General features: G+C 44.6%; 2 protein-coding genes across 3 annotated transcripts in view; one reads left to right on the top strand and one right to left on the bottom strand.

Moving 5' to 3' along the window:
- Positions 1-15,716, bottom strand: part of dock1 (dedicator of cytokinesis 1) — a 99,497-nt gene that overhangs the window by 41,602 nt on the left and 42,179 nt on the right. The gene's annotated exons all lie outside the window — the stretch shown is intronic.
- The window catches only part of LOC133395309 (inhibitory synaptic factor 2A), a 30,479-nt gene that overhangs the window by 3,686 nt on the left and 11,077 nt on the right, over positions 1-15,716 (top strand). The window contains exons 2-4 of one of the 2 annotated variants that reach the window (XM_061664102.1): positions 665-868; positions 5,483-6,581; positions 11,665-11,736. In XM_061664102.1, the coding sequence (XP_061520086.1) occupies positions 5,488-6,581; positions 11,665-11,736 (1,166 nt within the window). In that variant the 5' untranslated portion in view covers positions 665-868; positions 5,483-5,487. The remainder of the gene's footprint in view (positions 1-664; positions 869-5,482; positions 6,582-11,664; positions 11,737-15,716) is intronic. The other variant, XM_061664103.1, reaches the window with a different exon arrangement.

Raw genomic sequence — 15,716 nt, 5'->3', positions numbered from 1 at the left:
GTTACAGTGGCCTACTATATTAAATGAACTTACCACACTACAGCATTTTATGTCGGTCACGGTGGCGGCGCTTGAGAGCTAAAAATGTATTTCAGTAATACTTGTATGTAAAAAGTTTGACAACCACTGGTCTTGCTGGCTAAAACTGAGTTTTCCACCGAAGTGCGGGTAACTGTGACTTTACTGAAATTTATGTCATGGGAATTTACCCGAGCAAGCTCCATTGTCCAATCTTATTTTCATACACTCTGTACATTCTCGAATATCAGTATATAATTGAATGGATGTTCTAGGGAAATAGTTAATCGTGTCAATGTGTCAATTAAATGCGATGCTTCATATCTTATGTTTGGTGAGACTGCATTTGACAATTTGACTCGCGCTGTGTCCTTCGAGTTTCGCCGCAGCCATTCTGCGATGCTTTCAAGCTCCCGTATCTGCGGTGCTACTCGCTTGACGTTCCCGCTGTTGCCTGAAAAGTGTTGGTATTGCATCTTTTTGGAGCTTCCTCTTGTGCTGTAGGCTAAATCCAAGGGATTCTTGGAGTGCAGATACCTTTTCGAAGCAATCCTGAGTGAAATGTGCACCGCACAAGCACTTAGTAGTCTGTGGGCTCCCACTTGTCCTGCGTTCTCTGGACTTGTCTTTTTCCATTCCCACTTAGGTCGGGGGTCCTGTGGGAATTTAAACAGGAATACGCTCTTTCCAGTCACGTTAGAACATCCTGCAGCCACACAATGTTTCGGCATCTCAACTTGTCTGGACAACAGCTCCTCGCTTTGCTGAACTACTACTGCATGAGTTGGTGAACAAAGCAACTTCCTGTCATCTGCTGACATCACGCGTCAAACCGGGAGGGGCACGCCAGGTATGGAAATGAGCTCATAATCGGGCACCATTAGCGAGTACCCGCATCTGATCTGAAGCGTTTAGCTGATAAGTGACGAGGACTGCAATATGCAGGGTGACTGGCATTTATTTGCGTGTCCTTCAAACGCTTTTGATATGTAGCCCTCGCTGCAGCACGAAAAAAAATCTTTATGATGCTGCCTGGCAACAGCTCGGCTGGGCGGCCGGAGCGACAACCGCCAGAAAGACAATCCCTTCAAATCCTGTGATTTCCAGCCGCCTTTTAATCTTGAGGGTATTAAGCTGGCGTTAAACTCACAAAGGATTTGGCGCAGCGCCGCTCGTCTGACGGTGCCTCGCCGCTGACCTTTGCAGTCAATCATTCGGCCCGGAGAGTGGCGGCGCGTTACGGCGGCGGGGTTCCATCAGTGGCTGTAAAACACACTGACCGTTGCCGGCTGCCAGACCATCCCAAGTAAACGTTAACTCTTATAGCTGGCTGCAAACATTCATTTGATGACAGCGTTATAGTGATATACTGTCACTACAGGGCAGAAACCTCCAATGTCCAAATTTGCTTTTACAATCTGTACTTACGGTTATTTTGAAACCGGTAACCAGCCCATGTGCAAATTGACCCAGAACAGCCTCACTTTACATAAACATTGTAGCATCTGTGCTAAAGAATGACATTTGTAAATATTTAAATTCTTGTGTATTTTAGTAAATTTAGCAAAAGTCATCAAACAGTTATGTTTTTATTGCTGTCAAATTAGACCCAAGGGGTATGTTAAGGGTTTAGAAACGGATCAAAGGCGTTTCAACACACTTGTAAACCATTCGTAATTATGAGCTCGGAAAGGAGCAGAAAAAGGAGGAAGACAGAACAAGAGTAGATAAAGCAGGATTACAAAGAACTTCCATCGCGCCGCCACACTCATTTGTTCAGGCAGCCTCAGCAGCTGTAATTGTTGCGGCAGGAAAGTGGGAATTCCTCAGCGGGTCGAGGCATCGAGGCCGCCGTGATTTTGCTGGATTTTCTCAGGCTTTATTGCGGTAACAACATGAAATCAAAGCTACAAGCAGCGACCAACTGGCCCTCGCACCTCACTCCCGTCGGCAGGTTTCTACACTAGGAAGCGTCTATGAATCTCCTCAGCAACCATCACACTCGGGACGTTTTGATCAAGCTCAGATCTTGTGGATTTGAGCTATTTAGAGGCTGGTGCTTTATGATGAGTCAAGTGAAACTGGCTTCGGAGGCTGAATTACTCGAGCGTCGTGTTTTTTATGGCGAGTCATCAAACATGCTGTAACCCAATCACGATAACCGAAACTCAAATAGCTGGCAAATTAGTGCCACCCATCTGTCATGTACGAAGTACAAATTGGGTAGCAATCGGACAAAACGTCCCTGAAAACTGCCAAATTGACTGAAAAATGGCCACTTCAAACAAGAATGGCTGACTGCCAGTGTCTTTTCGGACATGGCTTCTTGAGACTTTTTTTGTGTATGCTTACCACATTTCATATAAATAAGTGAAACTGATCTCTGGGGATGAATTTTCCAAAAATTGTCGGTCGTGCTATTGAGCCCATTTTGGGTGGTCACATACGCCACCACTAAACAAACTTCCAAGAGGACGCCTGCAAAATCTGCCGACTTCTTGAGTACGGGAAAGACATCAAAACTGTTAACAAACATTACAGTCCATATAATGGTGTGCCTCAGGGTTAAGCGCCGGAGACTCTTTCATTTAGTATCATAGTCAAATAGAATTTGTTGTTCATACGTTTTGTTTTAGTCAATTCAACATTTGAAAAAAAGTCACTTTGCATGGCTTCTCCCTCATTGACATGTGCAGCCACATTTTCCAGCGCTTAATTAATTCTGGGCTTTTTGCATTGCACACAACAATGAATTTTCCCTTTCGATGGAGCGCGAGACATGAGACAAAATTAGAAAAAAAAAAAATATGTGGCAAACATTCAACCCCCCTCAGGGTGGGTAAGCTTAGCGCTGACATTTCAACCCTTAACATGTCTACCCACGGCGACGACTGTCACGCGCAAAACTAATGCGTCAGCATTGGGCCGGCGGCTGTATTTGAATTCAAGGTGTGTCGCGTTAAATTAGCACGTGCCTGCAGCGCAAATACCATTTCCATTACAGAGTAATTAATTGTTTTACTGCGGTAATCTGGATTTCCCTTGCTGCGGATTTGTAAAGAAACGTCTCTCCGAGAAGCAGCCGCTCTCTGCAAAGGCCCAGAGTCCCGAGAGGTAGCCCCCACCCCCCAATAAAGAAAAAGGGGGCCAGCCTAAGAAATAGACGCTTTGCATGATGAGTCATGCTGTTTCCGCAAGAGTCTTGAGGGTAGGATGAAGAGGGGTCTCACAAACCAAGACAAGGATTTGTGCGTTGAGAGCCCGCAGTGATGCCTAAACCGCAAAAAAAGATCAAAGACAAAAGCTGCACACAATATAGTACGTGCGGGAGGGAGTAGACGCAAACTGACTGATTTCATATTTAATTATCAGATTATTCCGCATTTGGCATTTGAAATTGTCCCTGTACATAATCTTGAACACTGCGGCTTGCTATTCGGAACAGCAGTGACCTCATTTGGAGAGCAGGGTGAATAAGGGGCTCCTTATGCAAAACGCACACAATAAACATCGTCATATCTGAGCGAGACAACGGAACGTTGCAGCAACTTGGAGACTGTGGAATAATTTTATGCCAGAGGAGACTGAGGGCAGCGCAAATAATCTGCTGCAGCAAAGTGGAGACTGTGGAGTAGTTACTTTTCAACAGCAAGGAGAGACAGTTCATCCAAGAAAGAAAAACAGCGTGGAGCAAAGTGGAGACAGCGGTGTACTCTACCCAGTAAGGAGACAATTTTTAACTCACGGGAATCTGACCGGCAGCAAGAAATTGGAGCACTGCAACAAAGCGGAGACTGGAGAGGATTTCTTTTACGCCACCATAAGGAGACACGTTTTTAATTAGGGCAAGACTGACTAGTAGCCAGAAAATGGAGCACTGCAGTCAAGTGGAGACGGTGGAGTATTCCAGACACATTTTAACTGATGGAAGACTGAGGGCGACGAGGAAACGAGCTGCTGCAGCAACGTGGAGACTGCGGACATGGCACAGAAACTCGCTAAGAGCGGCTATTACGGCCTGAGGATAAGATAGTTAAGATAGAAAAAAAAAGATGGCTCCCCCCCTCATGCATTATTCAACAATAAATAGCCGGAGAGCTAATGTGACAGAGGGGTTCGAGGGACCGAAACGCTCCTCCTGTGGCTCGCAGGTAAATAAACAGAGCGCTCTGAAATGGGACGCCTTTTTCCTGTTGACAGAGCGCGGCGGCAACGGAAGATAAGATGAGGGGAAATAATTGCCGTCTGATTCAACATCTATATGAGATTGTCGAGTGTTTGCTTGTTATAAATCAGCGGGCAAGAAATTAGACTGTGTTTGCGTCAAGCCGGAAGAGTTAAGGAGCCTGTGGAAAAGCTAAATGATTACCTTCTTCTCAGGTTGGACAGAGTTTTGTGGTGTGTTGGCAGCTACATTAAATCCGACTCGCGATTCACTATCAATAGTCTACTGCTTGCAAATTGGCGGAAAAAAAGCAGCATGGTAAACTTCTCAAGACGATGCACAGAAAGATTGGAATCGCTATTGGCTGTGGTGGAAGTTAATGGCTGACCAGATGGTAACATAAGAAGCTTCAAGCACTTTATTTCCACTCCCAGTTGAAGTTGACTCTTAAACTAAGCATACAACAAAGAGAATTACACATGATGGATCTAACACAAGAATTTAACTTTGCCTTAAAGTCAGCTAGCGTCATGCTAACACATAATGGTGAGGAAAAAAAGGGGGGGGGTGGGGGGGGGGGCTACCGAAACAAGCATTAAGTGGATTGGATGACTTGATGGATTAACGGGAAAAAAAACAAATTGGAGTTTGGGGTTTCACAGAATGGGATTAAAGAGAAATCCCGGCAGATTATTCAGAGCAAATGCCTCAACAGTTGGGTAGTACCAAAGGCTCAGGATTTATTTGTATTTTTTTTACTTAATGAAGAAATCCTAGGGACATTTTGTGCCATTCGACACGTTACTAGCAACTTCCCTATACTTTTTTGAGCTGCAAAAATGTATCCGCTGAAAGCCTCTGGTTGTTGGAATATTATCCCACCGGGTCGTCGTGGGTCATTTGAAGAGGAGACGCTCTAAAGCGGCCACGCGAGCATGAGGCTCCTGTCCACGTGCTGGCTGTCACAAGGGTTTTTTTTTTTTGTTCCGCCACTCACGGCGAACAACGAGGCACTCAAAAAGCTATTTTTTGTGATATTCTTGTTTGGTGGTGTAACGTGAGATTTGTTAGGAAACACTGATTAAAAGGATCTCTTAAGGGTTAACGTCAATACATTGAATTAGCAGAAGGAAGTTTAATAATCTATCCAATTGCAAGTGTATGAACTGTAATCTTTCCCATATTTATGCAGGTCCATCCCCCTTTACTTGAGTTTAAGAAGATGTAAGACACAAAGCTCTATGACTAAGCCCCGACATTACCATCGATTGACTCCCTATTTTTCTCCATGCCTCTTAGGAATCATGGTGAGCAAGGAGGGCGGCAGATGCATGCTCACCAACTCCGAGTCCGACTCGGAGGCGGCGGTGGCACCCTTGCACTCCGCCTCGCTGGCGCTGCAAGTCAAGTATACTCTGGACGCCAGTCGACAGGTGAGAAAGCGGAACAAGGCCCTGCAAGTGCGTTTCAAGGATATCTGCGAGGCGCAAAATGAGCAGAGGGAGGCGGAGCTGGCAAAGGACGGGACTCCTCTCTCTTACAAGGCGGCGTACCGCAAGTACATGACCGTGCCTGCCCGCCGATCCATCCCCAATGTCACGCGCAGCACCGGGGTGCAGACGTCCCCCGACCTGAAGAAGCGCTACCAGACGTTCCCCTTCGAGCGAAAGAAAGGGCACACGTTTAAGCACGTGGCGGCCGTGGAAACGTACAGAGGACAGAATAACGGCTTTGTCGTGGAGGTGACGCCAGTGGCGCAGCGGTGTTTCGACAACGAGGCAGAGGAGGGGGGAGCCTGCGGGGGCAGTCGAGTTTGGCGGACCAAAGCGCTGCTCCATACTAATGAGCGCGCGGCCACTGTGGAGCGGCACACCGCACCTGACGGCCCGTGCGAGGAAGCGTCGCTGCCGAGCTGCCCCGCCAACTCGGACTACGAGCTCTGCGGTGTAACTTCCAAAGCCGGCGCGGGATTACCACACAGAGACAGGCAGCCGCTCGATCTGGAGGAGGGCTTGTCCCGATCGCGAACACTGCCGGACGGGGCCTCTAAGGTGACGGGGCCCATTGCGTGGAACTCCCTCACGCAAGTGGAGTGTCTGGATAGTCTGTCGGCACGGCACAAGCGCAAGAAAAGCCTGCAGTTCAACGGGCTGCAGAGCGAGATTCTGCCGCGGGGCGGTCAAGGCTGCGCCGCGCGGCCACAGTGCCACGCCGCGGTCGACCCCCGTGGGGCGGCGGACCACGAGGCCTGTAAGCAAATCGTGCCTATGAATCAGGGCGGGGATGTTAAAGCACAGCTTCAAGCCATGGAGAACCTCATCAGCTCCAGCCAGGAGACCATCAAGGTGCTGCTGGGGGTGATCCAGGAACTGGAGAAGGGGGAGGCCCACAGAGAGGGGTAAGTGGGCCACCATGAGCTTCATACTTTGGTTGCTACAATGGACCAGTGAGATAATAATGACGTTGAATGAATTAACACCAATTTAGATCTTTTCATAATGGTTGCAAAACAATAGGCAACAGGGTACAGCACTTCCTGGTGGCAGAACGCTACCACTGACCTGAACTTTTTTGTTTGGGGTTGCGTCGCTAGATAGACCCCAAAAGTGTGAATTTTAAAAAAAAAAATGTTCCTGATTTCCAGTAAGAAAAATATAAATTAATCTATAAGAATGTGTGCGTGAGGAGGATAAATCGAGTGGATGTTGTAAACGGTCGTACAGACAAGATCGCAAGATCTAGTAGACTGCAAGCCTGACCATCATCAGGTTTGTGGAAGGCATTTTCTCACAGCTACGTACAAAATGTCCGGTTGGGTTGCCTTTGAGTAAATTAGCAAAACATAATGGCTGACCTGCTACCTAACATCAACTCTACAGCACGCAATCCATTTTACCGTCAAAAGAGCATGTCTGCGCCATTACGCTCAGAAACAGAAAAATCAATTAATTAGCCACTCCCTGGAAGCTCATTAACTACAGTACGTCTGAATTTCCACCATGTCAATTTTGGAATCAACTTACCTAGTGAAATGTAAATTGAGGCCGGCATTCTGTCTCCATTCCAAGCAATTTACCTCACTTAACATCTTTACAACTGACACTTTACACATTCAAAGTACAGCAAGAGAGAAGAAGGCTAAACTCAAATCAAGGCATTTCCCAAATGTTCTCAATCGCTCTGCCTTGGTCAATTGACATGTAAGGAATTGTTTACTAATAGAGTCATCCGAGTTATTGCCACCTGGAAGTGCGAGTGATGGCATGTTGAAATCTGCCCACATAGATCTGAAAAACCCATTTATTGTCCAATGGCTACCGAGTTAATAAATGGCAGATAGCATCGAGGCTTCTGGACAATAGAGGATTGTTTATCGTAAAAGAAAGAACGAAAAGAGGCCAACAAAATGGGAGTGAATTGCGAGGGGCCGGGCAATCAAATGATTTAACGTTTTGACCGGCGTACGATCTCTCATCTCTGGGACCTTTTGTGAGAGAAAATGGGTAAATAGTGTTTAATCTGGCCATTGACCTTGACACGCAAAGCAACATTTAGCAGTGGTGAACCTTTGTCTTGTCTCCGATGTTAGCTTTTCTGCAAGTTGCGCCAAAAGACTTTAGTCGTGTGACATTTGCTCCAGACTACTTACACAAATATCCAGCTGCTAAGCAAACAGAAGTGCCTGCAGGTTACGGGCGGGCTGTGTCTATAATTACATCGGATTAAAAACTGACTGGACAGTGGTTATGTAGCGTAAGCACTCTCGAAATCCTGCACTCTTTGTTCAAATTTGCCATCAATGAAGACGAGACCAACTTAATAAAGCACAGAGCCCCGTAGCGGTCCTGTCTAATGACAGTGCGCGTACACGCCTTTACGCCCAGCCGCGCAGTGACCTTTAATGGTGGAAAAATCTGGATGCTAAATATACGGCTAATGGTACCTTTGCTTTCAGTCTCCCACTGGGGAGGCCTGCTAAACACAGGCTTTATTTTGTCTTATGAGCTCAGTGTGAGACAGGGTTGAAATGGGCGTTTCCGTGGATTTCGATGTATCCTGATTGCTGCTATTACAAAAACAAAAAAGTCGACCTTACTTAGTCTTTAAAGAGGACATATTGTGCCATTTTTTCCCAGAAATGACAACCAGGAGGTCACAATAAAATGTCTGCTTCGGTAAAGATAACCCAAGGAACAAGAACTACAGCGCACACTGTGTTACCTTGACGACGAAAGACTGAATCCAGGGTAACGCGTCGGCTCTTCTGTTCCTTCGAAGATATTACTTGAATTTTTACATGGAACATGGCGTCGTCTGTCACTACCTACGCTAATGCAGTAGTAAAATCAGAATGGCATGAATGTTGAAGAGCATTCAGCTCATTCTTGACATCCGTGGATTATTTCAATTCCCAATTTTCCCACATAAAATCTCTTTTTCAATGAAATGGAGACATTTTCCAAATGTACAGCAAGTCCTCCACATTTCTCTACTTATTCCATCATTATTCAAACCCCTTTTCAAGAGTGTCGTTTATTAAAAACTAATCTGCGCAGCCAACCACTCTGCAGCTCTGCCTCTGAAATTATGGTTTTGTGCAGTTTGAATCCTTCGTCCAAGGAGCTGACGAGTCATGGGTGGCGAAAACTACAACTTAAAATATACTTGCGCTCCAGAGATCCAAATATGTGTACAAGCAATAAAAAAAACCTCACTTTTCCACAACATATCGCCTGTAATTAATGCTCAAAAATATTGCAACGCATCACCTCTGCTCATCGTGTTCTCCGACCGCGACAGCGTTAAATAACCGCGCTGGCATCCACACCTCTGAAATATCTGTCAGAACATATGGCGGGAAAAGGATTAGATAAGGAGGGGAATTTACGATAGGTGTTTAATTTTTCTTTTTTGACTGGCGCAGCACCTTGGAGCGAGAACGATTAGGAGACACGATGAGCTAAATGTGAATGCTAACACATCCATCGGACGTGGTAATAAAGCGGCAAAAGATGACGGGGTCATCAAACAGCAATGTCGAACATTCCATTTAAGAGTTTTCCGATAACTTCGGTTCCCTCGCACACCCGGACACACACATAAAATGGAGGTGTGCCCCTTCTGCAGTGCTCAAAACAGAATATTACATCTGCTCCGAGTGCAACATCCCATTAAACCCACATAAAATGGTAGCTATCTTTGTGGCTGGGTACTAGTGTGGGGAAGAATACAAGTGCTTTGTGGGTTTAGGATGAAAAGAGCCTGTAGTGTACTCAAAGAGCTTCATACGCATCAAAAATGTTGTTTATGAGGTCCAAAGAACAAGAAACGTGGAGTTGGCAATTGAGAACTAGAGGCCTCGGCTAGAATGGTAGCTCACAAATGCCAGACGATGGTCAGCCTCCGTGCAATACATATGTGAAGCAGTTAACAGAAACGATTCTTGATGCCCTGCACAGTCGCAGTTCACTATTTGTGAATTCACCTACAATGAACCCACGCATATTTATGGTTCGGCATTTACAAATTCACTTATTTAAACCTGTCCTCTGTTCATCGCTGAAAAGCTCACCTGTTTGCTGCCTTTGCGTTCAGACCTGAGCCATGTTTAATGTCCGCCGTCCGCCCCCCTCCCCACCCCCTCCCTAAAAAAAAATCTGGTGGCGAGTAACAGCTGAACTGAGGGGAGGAGCTTTGTTCAGTCAAACCGTAGACTTGTCCAATGGAAAAAAAAATCTACTTCACTGCCGTCTTGTGGCATCTACAGGCAATGCCAAACCTTTTTGGATGCTCATCAATTACTCCCGCTTTTTCACAAGGATACACACAATTGAAAAACCGGTGAGTTTTCGGCCAAGTCGAGGCTCCAAAATACCGCAATTCATTTGTCGGTACAAGAGGGCCTAATAAATATCCATATTTGCATATTTTCAATATGATGAGTAACACAGGCTACTTGTCTATCCCAGAGGGCTGCCCGATGACTGAATAATCCCAGTGCATGGAGGACACCCAGGATAGAACGTAATGGGATATTGATACGACGGAATTCCAGTTTGGAAACTCAATAAAGATGGAAGGAAATTTCGAGAGGGACTGACAAGTAAGAAGCAAGCCACATGGCAGCTATCCACGACAAAACGTTTGCGACGTCTGCTTTCGGATGACTCAAGAACTTACTACGACCAGATGCTTTGGTGAGAGGATTTAATCCTTTGGGTAGTATTTCAAGTCAAACAAAAACCGAAACATTTGCATAAATTCAATTTATAAAATGAAACTAATGACAAATAAATGAAATAAAGTACATTTTCGACAGTCATTATCCAGGAGGTAGTGGCTTCCGGCAACAGAAAAACTAGCAACCTGTGGTCATAGAGGTCCCCAATGTATCCCATCAGCCATCATCATGTTGTTTCTGATATTATGTGCTCGGAGCATAAAATGTGTTCATTTCTTTGATCAACAACAGTGGTCCCACCCCTTTACAATTTTCCAAAGTTAAAAGCGCTGTGAGCTAAAATTGAGGGTTTTTTTATATTGATATTTTCCAATACAGTGCTATTTTCTTTGTTAGAACATGTAACACATTTATTTATTTTTTTTATGTGTGGGGGTGGGGGCTGGAACAGATTAACAGCATTTCAATTCATTTCAATGGGGGAAAATGATGTAACATAAGAGTATATTGCAATCTGGGTTAGGGTTAGGAACAAATTAAAGTTGTTAGCCAAGGTACCACTGTATGGGGAAAGAGTTACTATTTATTTTTATGATATATATTTTCAATGGGATGGGGGCCTTCTTTCAGTGAATGTTCTGAAATCCTGTTTCTAGTAGCAAGTGTTGAATTAACTGGGCATACCCAGTTAATTCAACACAGGATTTCAGAACGTTGACATCGTCTGTAGACAGAAAATTAGATGAGACTAAATCAACAGCACCTCTGCTGCTTGCAAGCAAATAGTTTTGTTTCAATAAAAAGTCAATTCCAGCCAGTTGAAGGAGTTGCTGACGCTCGATCACACATCTTGAACTGAAACAGAGAATTGAATTGCCCAAACAGAAAGTAGTAAAATAGCAAATGGGCCTTTGGCAAATTGTGGCCTGACATTTAAACCCCCCTCTAATAAAGAACAATAATAAAAAGATTAATTGACAGTGTGAAAAATAATTAACTTCTGTGCATTTCTGAGTTGGGTGTAATTGTGAGCTAATGTTGTCAATGGGGTGGTCAGGCTTTGATTAAGCTACCTCTTAGCGCAGCCCACAGAGTCACCTCCACTCCCAATCAGTGGAGCGTGGCTAATGCGCCGACTCTCGCTCGCCGGACGCTGGGCGCGCTAACGAGCAGCAGACGTACACCGGTGAGAAAGCGGGAGCGGCTTATTAAGGCCTGTAATAATGACACATTCACAACTCTCATCTTCCTTCCTCCCTCCCTCCCTCCCTCCCTCCCTCCCTCCCTCCCTCCCCCGCAGGCTCTCCTATCGTACCGGACAGGACATGGCCAACTGCGACACATGCCGGAACAGCGCTTGCATTATTTACAGGTCAGTGGCACAATCCCTTCACAGACACGCGGCTACAAATGTGCTGTCATTTCTTCTCGAGGGGGAACGAGCAGGTGGAGGAACATTAAGGTTAGGGACAGGCTAGCGTTCGCTAAACATTTTACCAGACAAAGTGACTGAGACACAATCTGGGCATCTGTACTATCGCATCGCTCCGTACTGGGCTGAAGTTTGACTCCAAATAGTGAAAAAAAGCATCAGAAGAATGAAGAGAGCAGGGCTTGAGAGGTGATCAATGAAGCTAGTTTTAGTGGATACTGTTGTTTCACTCAATCAGCCTTTTTGCATCTAAATAGTCATTTCAATCTTTTTTTTCCCCCTCTCGCAAGAAGCCCCAGACTGAACTGACTGGAAAAAAAGAATGCTTGAACAGATGGAGGTTAGTGTTAGATGTTGTTAAGGTGACACCGGTTTGGGTTAGGGACTAGGGTTAGCATGAAGAGCTAGGATTCGGGATTTGGTTTAGGGACTAGGGTCAGTAGGTATTTTTAGGTGCAAGGGTTAAGGGTTGTCATTAGGGGTTGGGGATGTAGGCCAGCATTATAAGTTTGGTTTCAGGACTTTATGGGATAGGGCTAAAGTTAGGAGGTGTGGTTGGGGATTTGGCTTTGGGCTAGGGCTTGCGGTTTGGCGTTAGGGGTTTTGTTTAGGAGCTAGGTCTTGAGATTACATTTAGAGGCAAGGCATATAGGTTCAGGGGCTAAGATTAGGGGTTGTGTTTGAAGGCTAGGGTTTGGGTATAAGTTTAGAGGTAAGTCTTAGCTCTCAGGTTCAGGGTCTAGGGTTAGGGCTATTAGAATGTGGGATTTGGGTTTGGTTAAGGGTCTAGGGCTTGGGGTTAGGCGCAATAGTTAATAACTCTTTTTATTTAGCGGCATCTTTCAAATCACTCACCTTACAACGTATGGGTTCAAATGCAAGTAAAACATTAATAAAAGCATCATTAAGACATCAATAAAACCGCACCAATGAAGAAAAACAACAACAACAAAAACAGACAAAACAGACAACCACAGAAACATAACAAGGAAGTTAGTGCAAGTGTCCGGTTAGAAAGAGTATGGGAGCTTGAAGAGATGAGTTTTGATTTGGGTTTTTAATGTGAGGGAGTCAGCTGAAGGCTCGGACACCCATGGTGCTGAGGCGAAAGGTGGGGGTGGTCCGGAGACCAACAGAGGTTGAACGGATGGTGTAAGAGGGAGTGTACAAGTATTCCTGCAGCAGCTCACTGACGTAAGTAGGGAGCTGAGTTTTGGAGAGCTTTGTAGGTGAGGAGAAGGTTTTTGTCCAGGATGCAGCATTGTACGGGGAGCCAGTAAAGTTGGATGAGAACAGGTGTTACTGTGGTTAAATGATTTGGTGCAGGTGATGATTTGGGCAACCGAGTTATGGAAGATTTGGAGTCTGTTACTGAGTTTGGAAGGGAGACCAGAGAGGAGGGCATTGCAATAATCGATACGGGATGTGACAAATGAGTGGACCAGGATTTCAGTGCGGTGAGTTAGTGCTTATTTCAGTGGCTGGGGATGGCGTAAGGGGCTAGGATTAGGGGTTGGTATTAGGGGCTAAGGGTAAACGTTAGGTTAAGCAGTTGGCATTCTGAGCTATGGTTAGGGGTTTCGTTTAGGAGCTAGTGCTTGGGATTACAGTTAGCGCTTAGGTTTAGGAGCTACGGGTTCGCTTTTGCCATTGGGAGCCAGGGCTAGAAGTTGGCATTGGGGTTAGAGTGAGCATTGTTCTCCCTCTCAACAAGCACTGACCGAACTAAAAAAAAAAAGATAAGGCTTGAAAGGAAATGTGGGGGTGGGGGGTGTCAGACTTTCGTGTGTAAGTCTCGCGTGCAAAAAAAAAAAAAAATCACGTTCTACCCTGAGGTGAACGAAGTTTGAAAGTGTTGGCACGACAATTCGACGCAAGCCAGATTACGGCGCTGATGTGAAAGACACATCAAGAGAACAACATGATGATTTTGGACAAGTTTGTGACACGGAAGCTTGCGAGGTGTTATTAAATGAGTCAGTACAGTGTTTCATGTTAAATCTGTGAGATTCAGGCCCGGGGAAGTAATGTCCTGGCTCCCTCCGGTGTTCTTACTCTTCATCTCTGCTGTGTCTGCTTGAGTAAAGACAGACTGTGACTCTCTGGAGAACATTACTAACCTTTACTGAGGGCACAAATTACAATTGCTCTTAAAAACTTGGACTCAATACTGAGTGTCCTCTTTGATATTCTTGGTCGATGGGAACGTACAAATTGATTTATAAGTGTGAGTCTTTTATGTGTGACCATTACCCAGAATGCTCAAAGAAGCGGAGTAAGGCACAATTCAATATCGCAATATTTTGTCTATTATGCTGATAATTAGTATGATTGGGCATAAGTAAATACAAAAATACACTTTTCCAGGAGAACAACAAGATGATACATCCAGTTTAAAGAAAGGAACAACAACTGTCTCCATTTTGACTCTTTGCAGCTTATTGAAACAAAATTAATGGGGCAGCGAGTAGCAAAATAGCCACGTTAAAGAAAAATGAATTGAAGTCAATTGGTATTACGAATTTGGATTGTGAATGGACTAAATTCTATCGTAATTGGAGTGACTCGCAATGTATTGGAACTGGAGTAAATCGGATCGTAATTGGAATGAATAATATTGCACCGTAATTCGACTGAATCATACCGTATTATAATTGGACAGAATCATATCGTAATTGAAGTGACTGACAATGCATCGTAATCAACCTGAATTGTATCATAATTGGAGTCACTCACAGTTTATCCGAACTGAAGTACATCGTATCGTAATTGAAGGGAATCGTCTTGCATCGTAACTGGACTGAATCATATCATAATCGGATGAATCATATACATTGACTCAAATGCCTTGTAATCAGGGGACACACAATGCATCATAACTGGATTGAATCGTATCACATCGTAATTGGACCGGAGTAAATACAATCATTTTGTTATTAGGCTTTACACAATCAGGATTTTTGGGGCCGATCGCCGATCAGCGAGTTTAAAAAAACGATAACCGATCACAAGATGGAGGAATGTGTCTATTTAAATGACCTGTTCATTTACTGTATATACATGTGTACTTAATTGCTCAAACAATTATATTTGTACTACCACTAGCTTGCTAGGCTACATAACATTTTATTGCCTGCTTGTGAGCCGTATCGTATTAAAAGTACGGGAATAGACCTCAAGCGCCTCTCCTGTCCTGAGCACCGGTGACCACCAACACAGGTTTTTCCCCATTTTGTCCTTCTAAGACAGTTGGCTCGCTCCACTCTTGTCGTCGTCGCCACGGTAACGAGTGTACCCGGTCGTATTTGAGTTCAGATATTTCCAATACAGTGATCGGATCGGCGAATTATGACATTAAAGCCGATCAGCATAAAATGCTAAATATCGACTGACACCGATCAGCCCGATAAAATCGGTGTAAAGTCTAATTGTCATTAGACTGAATTATATTATAATTGTGTGACTTGCAATACATTGTAACTGGGGTGAATCATATGGTAACAAAAGTTAATCGTCTCGCATTGTAATTGGACTCAATCGTATAGTATCAATTGGACTGAATCATATCGTAATTATGCTGAAACGTAATGGGGCTTTTAGGTTGTAGCGTGTTTGGAGTAAATGCAATGCATCGAAATAGCACTAAATCGTTTTCCTGTTGTCACCTTTGGGAGGGCTCTTTTGTCCCCAAAATGAGCATCGTGTCAAGTAGTCAAACAGCTACGTTAACAACACGGCGTTCACAAAACCTGTTTTCGATACTGTATTATGAGCGCTAAGGATATGAAATATTTGACTCAAGTGTTCCCATTAAATAAAAGTCATTGATTTTAGACCTTTGGCATCAGTGAGACGCCTGATATTATTTGACTTCTGTCGCTACAAACCAATTTGCTATTACAGGAAGGATTCGTGCAGAT

Source organism: Phycodurus eques, chromosome 19, assembly GCF_024500275.1.
Source record: "Phycodurus eques isolate BA_2022a chromosome 19, UOR_Pequ_1.1, whole genome shotgun sequence".
NCBI classification, from domain to species: Eukaryota; Metazoa; Chordata; class Actinopteri; order Syngnathiformes; family Syngnathidae; genus Phycodurus; species Phycodurus eques.
Note: the sequence above shows the minus strand (reverse complement) of the source record. Positions and strands in the feature narration are given on the sequence as shown.